The sequence below is a fragment of the Prosopis cineraria genome, unplaced genomic scaffold (genome assembly GCF_029017545.1).
Source record: "Prosopis cineraria cultivar Desert tree isolate PC_DT_omini unplaced genomic scaffold, ASM2901754v1 PC14, whole genome shotgun sequence".
Classification (NCBI taxonomy): domain Eukaryota; kingdom Viridiplantae; phylum Streptophyta; class Magnoliopsida; order Fabales; family Fabaceae; genus Prosopis; species Prosopis cineraria.
Window position 1 is genome coordinate 4,349,311 of NW_026555345.1, and position 16,160 is coordinate 4,365,470.

Consider the following 16,160-nt stretch of genomic DNA (forward strand, 5'->3'; position numbering starts at 1 on the left):
CTTTGCATTGGAGATTTTAATGATTTTATATCTCAAGATGAAAAGTAGGGTGGAAACCCTAGGTCTGTTAGAAAAATATTGAATTTTCAACTTTTCATTTATAATTGTGAGTTTATGGATATGAGTTTTAAGGGTTCCCCTTATACCTGGGCTAACAATAGATTGAATGATGCTGATATTAAGGAACATATAGATAGAGCTATGGGTAATGAGGCTTTTTGCAATAGATTCTTAAGAGTTGTTTTTTATGAAGAGCCTATTAAGTCCAACCATGCTATACTTAGGCTGGATTTGAGAAGGATTCACATACATCTTGGGGTTAGTCAAGTCTATTGGAAGGCCGTGATCTATTACAAAAATATTTGTTCTGGGAAATAGGGAATGGCAATAATGTTAAAGTCTTTTTAGATCGATGGATTCATGATTTACTAGGCTCCATGGTAAATGTTGAAAATTTAACTGATGATGAGAAGAAGATGATTGTTGATCAGATTATTGTGAATAGTCAATGGAATCTAGATAGGGTGAGAGCAAGGCTCTTATCTCATGAGATTCTAAAAATTTTAAAAATCCCAGTTTATGGTAATGGTAGTAAGGCTAAAGTAGTATGGCTAGAATCAAAAGATGGTATTTATTTTGTTAAATCAGGATATAAGGCAGTGAGAAGAGAATGGGATTCAGCAACCTTACCTAATCCATATCATTTGTGGAGGCTTCCTAAAGCTCTTTGGAGAGAAAATTAGGATATGCAATTTCCTCCAAAGATTAAACATGTTCTTTGGCATCTTTGTACTGGTTCACTAGCAAGTAAGGAAGCTTTGTACAAATGTAAGTGCTCTCCAACCAACATGTGTTTGATCTATCATTCTGCTATAGAATCACGAGAACATCTCTTTCTTTATTGCAGCTAGGCTAAGGTCGTCTGGTTTGGCCCTTAATTGGCATTAAATGTTGATAACTTGACATCAGTGAGACTTGAGAAATGGGTGTGTGAGAGTATTCTTTGTGACAAGAAATTGAAAGAATATGACAGTACTTGTTGTGCTTTCACTCTCTAGTATATTTGGAAATTTAGATGTAATTATATCTTCCAAAGTGTTTCACAAAATCCACGATCAATGATTTTGCTTGCTGAAAAAGGTCTTTAAGAGTTCTAGTTTATTTGCGAGAAACGATGAATTCCTCTGTCTCCTTTGAATAGTGACATGATTCCCATGTCTCAACCTTCACAGTAGCTCCCACCAAAACAGGGATCTTTAAAATTTAACTCTTATTACGGTTGGGTCATTTGTTGGAATTAAGATTGTGTGCAAAGATTCCAAGGAAAATTGGATAAATGGTTGGTTTTTACCTGTTACAACTAGATCTATAATGGAAGTGGAATCTATAGCTATCAAGGAAGTTCTTAAGCTCGTGAAATTGGTAGATCTTATGGATGTAATTGTTGAGACAGGTAACACCACCATTTTTAATGCTATTTCTTCGTATTATTCGCATGGTTGTGATTGGCAAAGCTTTCAAACCCTCCTAGATATTTTTGATCTCAAGAAGAAGTTGAGCGGGATTTCATTCTCCCCCGTCAATAGATTTGGTAATAGAGTTGCAGATTTTTTGGCTGCCCTTACCTAAAAGAGGATTTGTCCTTCACAGGGGCAAACCTAGGTAGGGGTTTTTTTTTTGGGGGGGCCACATTTTATTAAATTTTTTTATCAAGTTACAGGGTGATTTTTTATAAGGAAAAAATTAATGCTTTGACCCCTCAATCTTTTAACTTTCACTTTTATCATATTTTCACTATGTATTTCTTACTCCATAGTCCCTATGTAGGTATACATTATTTACTCTCTAGTCCTTTATACTCATGTGTAGCCTTTTTCACTTATAAGGTATGGAGATGGGTATTTTTTTTTTATCCTATTTGTAAGTTAAATTATTAAATTTTTATCACAAATTTTTTATTTTATATTCTATTAAATGTTGGAGAGATAAAGTATGTTATTAAAATATATACATTTAATATGGCCGAAATTAAAAACTTATTAAATTTTTAAACAAAATTAATAAGTTTTAAGATTTTTTATTCCAATCAAATATATTAAAAATGACTTATAAATAAAATTTAAAAATATTTTTATAATTAATAATAGATAAAAATATTAATATATTATTAATTTCTTTTAAATTTTGTAAAGTGAGTTTTTTATATACTTTGAAAAGGTCTTTTCTTATTTTTTAAGTTTTATATAAATAGTTTGTTATCTTATAAATTTTTTAAATTTTATTGTAAAATTATTTTTAATCATTAATAAAAATTAAATAACTTGATCTATACATAATTATATATTATAAAATTGATCTCCCCAGATACACTACTGGTCCTTCGAGGCATCTTGGCTACCTCCGTCCACAATCATGACCGTTCGAAGACGAATTGGATTTGGAAGCTGCAGGAGAAGCACGTGCAGTTGTTGGATGATTTATTTGCATTTTTATCTTGACCTGTTTCCTCTCTTTTTTTGTCACTTTGTGCTTGTTTCTTTGAGCATTTACTTTCAATGAAATGAATACTCCCTTGTCCTTGTGAATCCGGGCCCCACCATTCTTTTCGTAAGTTTCACAGTTCATTTGCTTAACATTAAAATAAATATTTTCTCTTACTTTTATCATAAAACACTTCCAATCATTTTATCCATTTTTTTAAAATAATTTTTTATATTATAAAAAAATAAAATATATTTTTATTTTTACTCTTAATTTTAAATAATAATATAATTATATTAAATTTTTTTATCATAATTAAGAAAGAATAAAAATAAAAAAAGTAATTTAATTATTACAAGGTATTATATATTTTAAATCAAAGATTATTTTTAAAAGTAATTTTATAAATAAAATTGGAGGAGTTAGTAAGCATCATGATACACGCGCATGCAAGTGATTTTTTTTATTTTTTTTTAGTGATAAAAAAAATGGAAACCTTGTACATTAATTAATATAATAAGCAGGTGACCATCATTTGTTCGTCTTTTTTTTTTTTTCCCCTTTTGTTTTCTTTTAGTTTTGCTTTTGTTGTCTTTCTGAACACATTGGCTTTCAGATTAAAGAAGTCCACCTAAATTTTAAACATCATGATCATTATGAAATTACTATCAATACATACATACATCCATGATACATACATATGTAGATGTGTGTGTGTCAGACTATATGTACATTAAAGATTTGTATTATTATAACTATTGTTGTCAAACTCTCATATTAATTCTTTAATTTTATCACTTTTATGTTTATAATTTATAAAATTATATCAACTTACTCATAAATTTAAATTAAATATAAATTTAATTAAACTTGCAAGTTGACTTTTTAAAGTTATTATTTTTTATGTTTCTATCTTATAAAATTGCGTCAATTCATAAATTCAAATTAAATATAAACTTGATTAAGCTCATTAAACTTGCTGATTTTTAACCAAGTCAAGTGAGTTACATATATACTATGTAAAATTTAATTTATAGAAATAGTATGCTTTGATTTAAAGAAAAATAAAACTGAAAAAGCAAAAACTAATATTAATAAAAATAAAAAACAAGAAATACTAAAAATAAGTTGCCTAATTTTGTAATTTTATAATTTTTATGTTAAGTATGATAATATATTAATGTAAATTAATTTAATTTTAATGATTTAAATTTAAAATATATTTAAATTAAATTATAATCATATTTTATATTTTAATCATATACTTTTAATAACTATTTATTAATAAAAATAAACTCTTAAAAATTTACAATTGAAATTTAAATCCATATTATAAATTTATTTAAACTCACAAAATTATTAATCTTTCTCATGACAAGGGCATAGGTGCGGTTTGTCACATGGAATTCTTAATAATTGAGGATGACACCAAAGAAATAGAGATTTGCTAGAACAAAGTGACCTTGAATTTAAGGTTAATAAATTTGGTGAATGTTAAGAAATGCAGTTTTATACTCATTTCTCTTACTCTATACAACAAGGTTCAAGGATTCACAGGAAAAAAAATATTTTGTCTGATTTTCCCAAAACAATGAAGAAATAATCATATTTTCAAGGCTAGATCAATTGTTGCGTGGAGCTAGACCGAATATAGTTTTGAACAATGCTAAGAAAACAGCATTGAACTAACATGTTTGATCAGGAACCAATCACATGTCTAATGAGGTATAACGTGAAAATTGGAGAAGGAAAAAACTTGTCAAGACTTGATTGAACGAACTAATAAAAGTCAGTATAATTGGCAAGTCAATTGGTCAAACTAGCCTTATATTTTTTAAATTCAGCTTATACTTCTCAGCTACAATTTATAATTATATGTATGCAAGAATGCACCCTAATAAGTATTAAGAATTGGGAAAGGGAGAATAATGGGTGAATAAGTCAGAAATGCGTACGTATATGTACGTCTGTACATATTCTAAAATTATAAATAATAAAATAAAATATATTCCTGATCAAAACTATAAAACATTTTTAATTAAATTTTACTTATAATAAAGTTATTACCTACTTTTAAACTAATCCTATCTTTTTATATTTACTCTTATTAAACACCCTACAATAAATATAAAGTCATTATTAATAGAATACTGTTGAAAAAAAACAATAATTATACCTCAAAAAAATTAAAAATACTTTACATTTTTTAACATCTAACTCCTTAAAAAAAAAAGATGAAAATTATGAAATGGTGATAGGATTTGCTTTTTTTTTCCCCTTTCCTTCTTCTAATTATATATATTTTTTGTTTAAATATTTACATTTATTATTATGAATCATTATTTTTTTTACATATATGATATTTAAAATATATTAATACATTCATGATTGATCCACCCATGGCTCAATTATGTTCAGATATTTATAAACTAATGCCTTGAATGGCTTTTTTTTTTTTTTTGCATAGGTTTTGAGATTCAAAATATCTAGAAAAATCCATATCATGAATCACCGGCCACATAAAATCTCCTTTATGCTACATGTAAGCTATTTTACAAAACATGCACGACCTGATAGACTTCCACATTCAATAAACAAATTGATAGAACATCAACCTTCCAATAATCAAATTATTAAACTACTCATCAAGTATTCATCGCAGAAAAAGCTGAATACTCTCACGCATTGAAGCCTAGTTTATTTCAAGTGCTATTAAGTACACAAAATACAAAAAAATCTTTCAATCTCATTTCTAAGTAACACTAAAAGTGTTAGGTTAATAGCCTTAAATAATCACACTAGCATACATAAAACTCTCTTTTCTCGTGGTATCATAAAGTTGAAACCAATGCTTATTTTTACATTCTATTGTCAAACTTATTAGAGATTAAGAAATAAGTGTTACATTTGGAAGATAAAATATATATTAAGAATATATAAAGTTTAGGATGTATCTAACCAAATGGTTTAAGTATTTTGGTAAAGTAAATTATCCTCAATCATATTTAATATAAACAGTTTAACATGATATTGAGCCATTTGATTGGGGCTAAAAGAAAAACAGAGAAAAAAGAAAACAATTAAAAGAATGAAAAAAAAAAGATTAAAAAACAAAAGGAGGAGGAGGAGGAAGAAATTCAAAAGACCTCAGGCCTCTAAGACCCCCCCCAAAAAAAAAAAGTACAAGGCTAAACAAGAAGAAAATGAAAATTGAGAAAAAAATAATAGAAAGAATATTAAAGATAACGGAAGAAATTCCGTGTCTAGATAGAAAATAAATTAAAAATATGCAAAGCTTAGGATATGTCTAACCTTGATTTAAGCTATTTTGGTGAAGTAGATTACCCTTGAGCATAATTAACATAAAGAGTTTAACAAAACTTGCCTCTAATAGCCTCCCAAAATGCGGGAATTGCTATATCGTCCGGCACTTCCTTGAAGGATGGGAGATAGTTTACATCCACAATGACATGGTCATGAGTTCCTTCCTGAATAACAACATCAAATCCAAAGATGGTAAGTTGAAGCCTTCTCCTAAGCCAATTCGCAGCATCCGTGACTAGTTTCAGGTCGATGGATTCATTAGTTCCTGTAGGGCACTCACTAACTACAGAATTCTGGATATTGTCAGCAGTAGGGAGTGACTTTAAGCTATCAAATTCAAGAGGCTTAAGGTCACAGCTTTCAAATGATTTCATCAGGATGTTAGCATTTGGCATTGACTTCTTGACAGCATAGAAAATTTTCTCACCCAACATGTAGAATTTGTACAACGTCGATGAATGATCCACATATTCCTGGATAATTGCCGGCAGGGGAACGCCTAAATTCTTTAAGTCGTCAGCTCTGAAAATAATTGCCATCTTATGAGCATCACCAACACCACAAGCAACTTTCGGTTTCACAATGCATGGTAGAGACAGGTTAGCTTTTCCCAACTCAGTCACAAAATTAAGATCATCAAAATTATCGGCCTTGAGAAAATGAGCCCCTCTGATCACGTAGCTGCTTTCAGTGTTGAGTTCTACCAAGCCAAGTAAAATTTTCTGCATTTCTAACCGATCCAATAATGGGTATATGTTAATCAGTGGGTCAATCACACAGCAATCCTGGTTATGCTCAAAATATTTTCCTAGTTCTTGCATGCTCTGGGTAAAATTGATATTGTCATCTTTAATGGATAATATTTCATCAGTGGCCTTATGGAGAACCACGTCAACTTCCTTTAATTGAGTTGATAAAGGTAAATCAGATATGAGAGGCATAAACATCAACCCATTTTGAGTAGGACACAAAGGAAATGCACCCCTCTTTGCAAAATCCTCCACCCGAGAAGCCTTCATCTTATAGCCTACGGTAACGACATTAAGTCCAAGTGACGTTTTATTCAAGTGGCATATAGTTAATGGCAACCCTTCTAACTTCTCAATCTGAAGTGTGTTTGGTAAGTCACATGAACTTTTACCTCCAACATTAAGAGAAACAACCACCCAACTGTAATTGCTCAATTTAGGCAAGATCTTCTTCTTATTAGAAACTAGATAGACTATACTGCCATCAATATCATCCCAAGTAGGCACAACCTCACATGTGGGCTCATTCAAGATAAAGAAATCAATTGAGTACAAACTTGCCATTCTTCTGAGACGACTGACCTGGTGGTCTGGAAGATCTGCTGTATAAGAGATCCCAATGTGGATTTTGGATAGGAAGATGATGCGAAGAACAGATTCGGCTCCAGGTCGTAGAAGAGATCCATTTTTATCATCAGCAGCTTCAGTTAAGAGTGCTGACTCATCAAATATCACCCCCCTCACCACACCCATATTTGAGAAGGGATGCAACACTGTGAAAAACAAAAATTATAATCATAACATTTTCATGTAACTAAGGCAGAAAGTCATGCAATATGTATATCAGTTAGATTTTATTTATATAGTTTCTAAAATCAGACTATCAATTGAGGTTGATATCCACCAACTATTACAATTATTTAGAAGTAAAAAAAAAAAAAAAAAAACCTAGCAGGTAGCATAGATGAACAAGAAATGGATGATTTAAACAATTATTCTCTGCATTACCAATCAAGAGAGAATATGTCTATCGCCACATCTTATAAGTTTTATCATTGTCAAAAACATACAGAAACAGTTATACAGGTTTTACAAATAAAAGCAAGTTCTTATGATGGCGATGAGCTCTCCGTCTCTCGGGGGGACGCCGTCTTCGGCGATGGCCCGTTCGGTGGAGGAGACTGATGCTTTGAGTCGGAGTCACAAGAAGGTGCGTAAGGAAGGTGCGAGTTTCTCGGGAGAGATTTCGAATGTGCCGCGAGTGGAAGGCTGGATGGAGGGGGATCAGGAGAAGGGTCTGATGCTGTACAAGGATTCAGTTTTGAGAAATTTACCTCACTCGTAGTGCGATTTTGATGTAGATGAGGATTAAGGTCAAGCGGTGATGGAGAATTTCTCTGGTAGTTCGATTATATTTTGGAGCCTGTGCTGGATGACGTGGAGAAGTCGAGACTGCTGAAGTCCTTTAAGAAGATTCAGGCGGTTAAGGTTTTGAGTACAAGCTATGAAGCACTTTTACGGGCATCGGCATTGGATATGATGCGGCATGATACGCAAACACAGTAATTTTCAAAAATTTTATAACAAGGGAGCGATTATATAAATAATTAAATATTAAATATTTAAATACACATATATTTTTTAATACAATAAAATAGTTAAGTAATTAAGCACTATTAAATAATAAAAAATAATGATTAATTTAAATTAATTCTCTTATAAATTAATTCACACTCTTTGAACTAATACTTTATTTAGAATTAGAAGCTATTGCCAAACTAATTTATATTAAAAATTTGTAACTAATTTTATGCAATTTTAATATGAAAAGAGGTAATAAAAATTTCACACAAACAAATAAAATTTATCTAAATGTAAATGCAAGCTGTAGGCAAGCCGCAAAAGTACAGAGCAATTTGCTTAGAAAGCATTAGCTTGTTATGTGTTTCAAGTTTACAAGATCAGAAAGCACAATGTCAGTGTGTTTCATTTAAATGTAAACACAAGTTGTGTTGATTCACTTGACTAACTAAGGAGGAAGAGAGACACATCGTTAAGGAGGAGATTGGCTGAGCAACACTAGTTACATGAGTTGACAAGATGAGCGACGATGACAATCATGAAGTAGGGTAAAAAAGGTCGAACTGTTGAAGGCTCAAAGCCACATGTCAGAGGGAAGAAGACTTGAAAACTTATAATAGTGGGATGAGCTAACTGTGTTTTAGTCGATGACTCGATGCAGACTTGAAACTTGAATATCATAGCCGAACAAGGCAAGAAGACATAAGAAGTGTCAGCAAGTTGATTAGTGGTGCTTCTTTAGTAATGGTCGATAAACTCTCCAAACAGATTCAAAGCCAAAGACCTTCCATGTGTCAGGTAAGGCCATAAAGGATTTGGGAAAGTTATAGAGTCAACAAAGCAGGGCATCTAGTTTTGAAAAAAAGATGCCAAAACGTTATGTCCCATGTTCAACAAGTGTCCACCTATACTAGCCCATGTTCGACTGTATCAACAATAAAAAAAACGAATGCACTGCATCTAGTTGAAGATGCGCATTCATGTTAGATACATATTCGACGCAGACATGGCACCCATTTTGGCATGTTCATGCTTCCTAAGGTAGAAGTGTTTTTTTTTATGCATTTATGAAGCATTTGAACAAGATTTGGGTGAAGGAAAGGTAGACAGGTGTTTGTGATTTAGTGAACGATTTTTTCTTAGTTAAATCCAAAAGTCAGGATGATTATGAAGCAATGTTGACTGGCAAGCTTTGGATCTTCCAAGATAGTTATATGTGGGTTATGAGATGGCATAAGGATTTTGATATGATAAAGTAGATTGTGGATAAAGCTAGTGTGTGGGTTAGGCTACTTGATCTTCCTACGACTTACTATGATAAGAAATTTTTGTTCAATCTTAGCAATACTATTTACCCCGAGAGAGCAAGCTTAAGCAATGAAAGACAATTCATAAACAATCTTCACAAGTTAAAAACAATGTTGGTTTTAAAAAGAAAATTCAAAGTTCCAGGTGTTTATGATTTTTGAATTTTTAAAGGAAAAATGTGGAATGAAGTGAAATTGACTTAACTAAGCATAAAAATGAGTTCTTCAAAGTTTAAATCCACTTTTACTATCATAAAATCCTAAATTCAACTCATTTGATTCTTGCAATTCATTTGACATTAAGAAAATGCCTAATTACCATTAGGACTAAGCAATTATGGGTTAAACCATGACATAATCTCTCTAAAAATAATGCCAAATCATGACTTGACTCTGAAATTAGACCTTTCTTTGACCAAGCATGTTCTAACACTTAGAACTAATCAAGAATTAAGTAATTAACTTCAATTTAAGACTTAAATATAAGCTAAATGATTCAGACATTACTATAAGGATTGGACATATTAGAATTTACACAACAATAGCCATTGAAGTATAAATTCAAATATATAATATGCATCATCCAATTTTAAGAATCAAATCATAACATCCAAGTCTCTTAAAGGGATGTAATCAACTAAAAAACTCAATCTAATCAGAATTGAATCAACTCTTTGAAAGCAACAAAGAAGTCAGAGAATTCATATGTGAATTACAACACAATAGTAATTCATTAAACTAAGAATACTTAAGTTTAAGTCTCATCTTTCTTGAAGAACTCTAAAAAAGATTTAACTACTCATTTTGATTTTCTTAATGACTACTTGAAGGAAGATGGTTGTAAAAGCTATCATGGATGAAAGTTGGAAGAAGCTGTGAATATGTGAGTTGTGCGATAAGTATATGACCAACTCTGTGACTGAGAAGAAGAAGATGAGTGATGGTGTATGATGACTAAAACTGAGAACTTAAGAGGAGATGAGTGTTGCTATACATGTGGTGGCGACGAGCAAGAAGAAATTTGCAGTGATGCATGACGACCTTTGGAACCCTTGAGGAAGATGAGAATTCTGTGCATTCCCATGAACGGCTGAGCTCAGACTGAGAAGAGGTGAGCGATTATTGAAACTGAAAGTTGAGATGATCTGAAACCTCAAAGGAAGATGAGAAGAGATGTGTGATCGTGTGTCTCGGTGGTGATCTAACTCTGACCGAAAGGAAATGATGAAGATGAGCTCTGCGTTCAGTCTACCTGTGAAGACGATCCCACGTGCATGGTTCTGTTTTTGTATTTTTTTTCGTTGCTAAGAAGTCAAAAAAATAATTTAAATAAAAAAGAAAAAAATTGTCAAATTAGCTCCTAAATGCTTAAAAACGTAAAATTAACAAAACTAAATCAATCTAATAAAATTGAACCAAATAAAATCCTAAAAATGAGAATAAAAATTGCTTAGATGATAAAATGTGTCAAGGAACTGATATTTCAAATTAAAAATAATTAATTTCAATAAAATGTGCAAAATAACCAAAGTACCTCTAATGCCCAAACTTAATGAAAAATGAGCCAATAATCAAATTCAGTGCCAAAACAATACATATAAGGGTCTAAGCTAATAAAATATGGTCACAAATATAAAAGAAAAGTGTGCAAAATGTTATTCATTAGCAAGGCTATTAAAGTTGATTTATATACTGTGCAACATGGTAAAGGCAAATTTGCGAGAGTGTGTGCTAAACTTGATTTAACTAAGCCTTTAATTCCTAAATATAGTATTGAGGGTGTAGTTAAAACCATTGCATATGAATATATGGGTTTGTTATATCTTTATTGTGGCAAGTATGGGCATATTAGAGAGGCTTGTGAGGAATTGGATAAATTGAAAAGAGAAAAGAGTAAGGATAAGGTTGAGGGATAATGTAATTCTCATGTTGTTCAAGATGCAATAGAGAAGGGGAATGTTGTTGAGGAAGATATTGAGGAGAATGAGAGCCCTTGGAAGGTTGTATAAAGACCTTAGAGACAAAGAAGGCCTTGAGGTCAAGGGGCAGTGGTAAGGGGGAAAACAAGTTTGCTGCTATCAATAATCATTGAGAAGCCAAGTTCTATAACTCTCCTTTAGTTGATATTACAAATGTTACTCATATAGGGTAGGTGATATGACGATATCAAAGGGCTTTGTGATATGGTGTTCTATCTAAACAGTAAATTAGATAGAATTATGGATCATCTTAGGATCTCAAGAGCACAAGAAGGAGAAATAAGGAGATAAGATGAAGCTAGCCATTTAAGGTACCGAGAAGGCTTAGTACATGAAGTCTCTTCTTCCTCAATCTCCAGAACCAAGTCTATCATACCTCCTTCTCTTTTTAAAATGCCTTCACCTTATGATCTTTCTTCTTATGAACAAAAAAACCTTCTACTTCATAAAGACCAAGAGTCTTCCATCTATCAACAAGCCAAGACTTAACAATAAGACAGACCCCACCGAACTGAGTCTCAAACTGAATCCCAGAGCCATCATGAAACTTCTAAGCCTATTCACCCATTTGATGATCTTCTTGATCCAAATCTTCCACCCTTTCTAAAATCCACTGAAACACCAACATTTGAAGACCTCTATGAGGACATTATAGACATGAGTATCACCAAACTTGTTGGTGAACTCAATAAAAATGTTGGAGAGCCAGTCACTCCTTCTTCCATTCTAAAGCATATGCCTTCTCCTGCTCATTTTTCTACTCAATCTGTTACAAAAACTTTTCACCGTAAGAAAACCATTTCTAAACACAAACAAAATAAGCCTTTCCTACGTTAAGAATACTTTCTGATTAAGGAGACTATTATAGATGAGCCTGAAGATCAAGCAAATCAAATGGACCTTGAAGGCTAGACTTAATAGCAAACTACAGAGAACTTAACTATTGAATGTTAGTTTGAAGAGCACCCAAAGGAATAAGCTAGATCTAAAGGAGCTACTAATAGCGCAGAGAAAGCATTGGATCATATTCTTGCTATCGACCTTAATGATTCCTTTACTTAGGCTATGATTCCTTCAACTCAACCTTTCAACCCAAATTCTTTGTGTAATAGAGAAATCCTGAAAGCCTATTTGCATTCTCAAATTCACTCTCTCTTAGGAAGGCCTATATCCTTTTGATGATGACAAAAGGGGAGAGAATACTATTATAACCTAAAGAGGGAGTATAGTAGGATATTATAGACAAGAGGAAGAGTATATTAGTAAAGGGAGAAATGTGGTAAGCAAATCAAGTTGGTTACTTTATTTTGTATTTAGATCATTGATAAATTATACTAACACTCCTTGTATCTTCAAAGTTTATAAATGAAATGCTTTATTTAGATTGAATTTATGTTATTTCAATTTTACAATTTAAAGTTGATATTTTACACTTATATTTTTAAACTCCTATGCTTAATTAAGGGGGAGTATTTTATTAAATAGAACTAAAACTTTAATCTTATGCTTTGTCATCATCAAAAAGGAAGAGAATGTTGAACAATATGTTTTGATGATCACAAAACCAAGAGCAAAGATGTTTGTTACTTGTGCGAATCTCAAGATTCATTGATGTGACAAAACCTCCAAGAACATAAAGAATCAAGAGAAGAAGAAGTTTTATAAGTTTAGTTATTTATTTCTCTTAGATTTAATGTGAAAACTATGAGAGCTTAATCACATATCATTAATTTAAATTGAATACATCATTTTAAAATCCTCTTTAGGCTTATAAGTATTTTGATCCTAATTGTCATACATTTAAAGTGCACTTGTGTTTAATTGTCCATTTCAAGCTTGATTTGGAATGATTCACGCTTGAAATGATCATTATTGTGTATTTAAGGACCTGTCTTAGTCAATTCAAACTTGAAAGAAAAGTGAGTCATGCTTGAATTAGATCATAAAAGTTAAACTTTACACTCTATGACATTTCAAACTTGAATCAGGATTGATTCACGCTTGATTTGTCACTTTGGGCACATTCCATGATGTTTCACGCTTGAATCAACAATGGTCCACTTGTGATTTATCATCTATGCATGTGAGATGTCTTGATAAAACTTTTGTGCTCCAATTTATGCTTGAAAGGTATTTGTACAAACACTTGAATTATTGCCTAGCATTAGATTGCATTTAATAGTAGTGATGATTCATGCATAGAAGGAAAATTTCCACCTTGATTTGTCACTTGATCACTCGAACACAAATTTGGCATGAGAGAGGTAAGCCAATTCACATTTGAATGTACTTTAGTTCTATTGTGCTATCCATGTTTGAATGCACTTTGGTTTCATGCATGATTTATCATTCAAATTAACTTCAGCTTTCTGCCAGCCATTTCACGCGTGAGTAAAATAGAGTTCCACGTGTGATTTGTCATCCCGAATGGCCTTGGCTTTCTGCCAACCATTTCACACATGAGAGATTGAGGGATCCATACCTGATTTGTCACACAAAATGGTCTAATTCTTACACCTTATAAATCACGTGTGAGTCATCTTGTATCTACACTTGAATTGTCATCTATGCTTGATTGAAACTTGGCTAAGCTCATTTCACGTGTGAATCATCTGGTTCTACATTTGAAATATCATCAACGACTACTTTTACTGTACCAACGATATAAACTTTGCTAAACTATATATGACTCAATTCAAGTTTTGAGAATGAATTTTTATTATTGAGTGAGCTATTTTAAGTCTGAACATTCTTAAAAATATTCAATTTGTGCATCAAAGGTTTGGCATTCATTCATATAACAACTCTTGACAAATTTGTGAAAAAGCTCTTATTAGTTCTTAAGCCTTTATTGTATTTAATTTACTCTTTACATAAAGTTATTCTTTAAGAGATTTCTTCTTTACAACCAAGTTAAAATCTTAAAAAGAGATTTTTCGAGCAAGGATTGTTGTTGAAATAAAAATAGTCAAAGCCTTGAGAGTTGTACTAAGGTTACAAGCACCCATTGAAGCTTGTGATTATAGTTGAAAATCTTAAGGGTGATCTTGAGGACTGGATGTAGGCCAAGTTATTTAGTTGAACCAGGATAAATCATTAGTGTAAAAAGCTTTCCTTCCTTGAATATCTTGTTATTTACTTCTACCCTTCTTTAAATTTAGAAAAATTTATTATCACCTAATTCATTCGCCTCTTGGGTACCAACCATATCCAATAGGAGATATAAGGATGTGAGTAGGGGAGGTAGAATATTTCCCAATTCTCTACTTAATGGTCATAAAGGGGTGGTTTTAAAAGGTAGTAAGGGCTCTAGTCATGTTAAATCTTTGATACAGGGGAGGAAGTTTTTTGTATTTGGTAGTAGCTCATCTATTTTACTGAATAAGGGCCAAAATTTTGTAAAACAAAGTATTGGGAGTAATGGAATGAATGATGTGAATAGGAGGAGATCTCAAAATGTTAACTCTAAGATGCTTATTGATGAGGAAGAGGATGGTGAATCTGATGCTATGTATGATGATGATATTACTAGTAAAGAATTCATGCAGGATTGCGAGGGGGAGGAGAGTAAGTCAGTTTGTAGTTTTTTATGAAGATTCTCATTTGGAATTGTCGTGGAGCTAATAGAAAAGGTTTTGCTACCTTCATGAGAAACATTTATCATGATACAAAGGCTGAGGTGGTGGTTTTGCTTGAGCCCATAATTAATAGAGTAAAGGCTAAGCAGGTTATTACAAGTTTAGATTTTAAATATTAGGATTAGTAGAGGCTAGGGGTTTTGTTGGTAGTCTATGGATGTTAGGGAATTAGGAGGATTTGGGGATTAAGATTTTGTGAAAGCATGATCAGTTTATTCATTATTGTTTCATGAATAATGGGAGTATTACATGGTTTCTTACATTAGTGTATGCCAACCTTCATAAGAAGGCTAGAAGGGGATTGTGAAATGCCTTATTTGAGATTAGTATGAATATGTTTGATCATTAGATTCTTGCAGGCGACTTTAATGTCATTGTATCACCTTGTGAGCAAAAGGGAAGGGCGAGAGTTAGTGTTCGAAGCTGTAACATGTTTATGAATTAGATTAATGATTATGGGTTAATTGATATTGAATCTAAAAGGCCTTGGTTCACTTGGAAAGGGCCTAAATGGAGTGGGCATGACATATTCTATGAAAGATTGGATTGAAGCTTATGCAATAAGTAGTGGCAGAATATGTTTCTTGATGCTATGGTCAAAGTAATGGGTTAATTTAGCTCTGATCATTATCCTATTCTTATTAAGAGAAGGCCATTTTAGTTTGAAGATATATGGTTGATCCATAATCAATTTAAAGATTTTTTAAAAGGATTAGTGGAACATTGATATGGAAGCATAAGGTGCTTTGGTAAAGTAAAAGCAAGGTTTGAGTGTGTGGAATTGAGGTGTATTTAGTTTAATTGAAGAATGGAAGAAGGTGAGTAAACAATATTTATTAGAAGTTTAGTTGGCTATTATTAGACATGATTTTATATTACATATTACTAACTTTGCAATGTGAGGCAATACACTTATGGGAGGAGCAAATAGCAAAGCAAATACTTAGTTCAACCTCTTTTAGCAAGAATTTGAAATTTAGACAACCAAACTCCACTATTACTAAACAAACATTAAAAATCAAACAATACCTCACCATCATATTGAATACTCAACAAACTGACCTAAGAAAGTCATGAACTTGGTTGTCAGACGCAATCAAA

General features: G+C 31.9%; 1 protein-coding gene across 2 annotated transcripts; it reads right to left on the minus strand.

Moving 5' to 3' along the window:
* Window positions 1-5,084: 5,084 nt before the first annotated feature.
* On the minus strand, window positions 5,085-8,043 carry LOC129293243 (inositol 1,3,4-trisphosphate 5/6-kinase 4-like). Of its 2 annotated transcripts, none has more exons than XM_054931092.1 (2): window positions 7,889-8,043; window positions 5,085-7,327 (listed from the first exon to the last, which is right to left on the minus strand). In XM_054931092.1, the coding sequence occupies exon 2, from the start codon at window positions 7,305-7,307 to the stop codon at window positions 5,853-5,855; it is 1,455 nt and encodes a 484-aa protein (XP_054787067.1). In that variant the 5' UTR covers window positions 7,308-7,327; window positions 7,889-8,043; the 3' UTR covers window positions 5,085-5,852. The 2 variants fall into 2 exon arrangements, with proteins under 2 accessions (XP_054787067.1, XP_054787069.1); XM_054931094.1 differs by lacking the exon at window positions 7,889-8,043 and adding an exon at window positions 7,648-7,880.
* Between the last annotated feature and the right edge of the window lie 8,117 nt (window positions 8,044-16,160).

What these genes read in the sequence shown, in the direction of transcription:
- LOC129293243 (XM_054931092.1), bottom strand. Translation starts at nt 7,307, where the DNA reads ATGGGTGTGGTGAGGGGGGTGATATTTGATGAGTCAGCACTCTTAACT.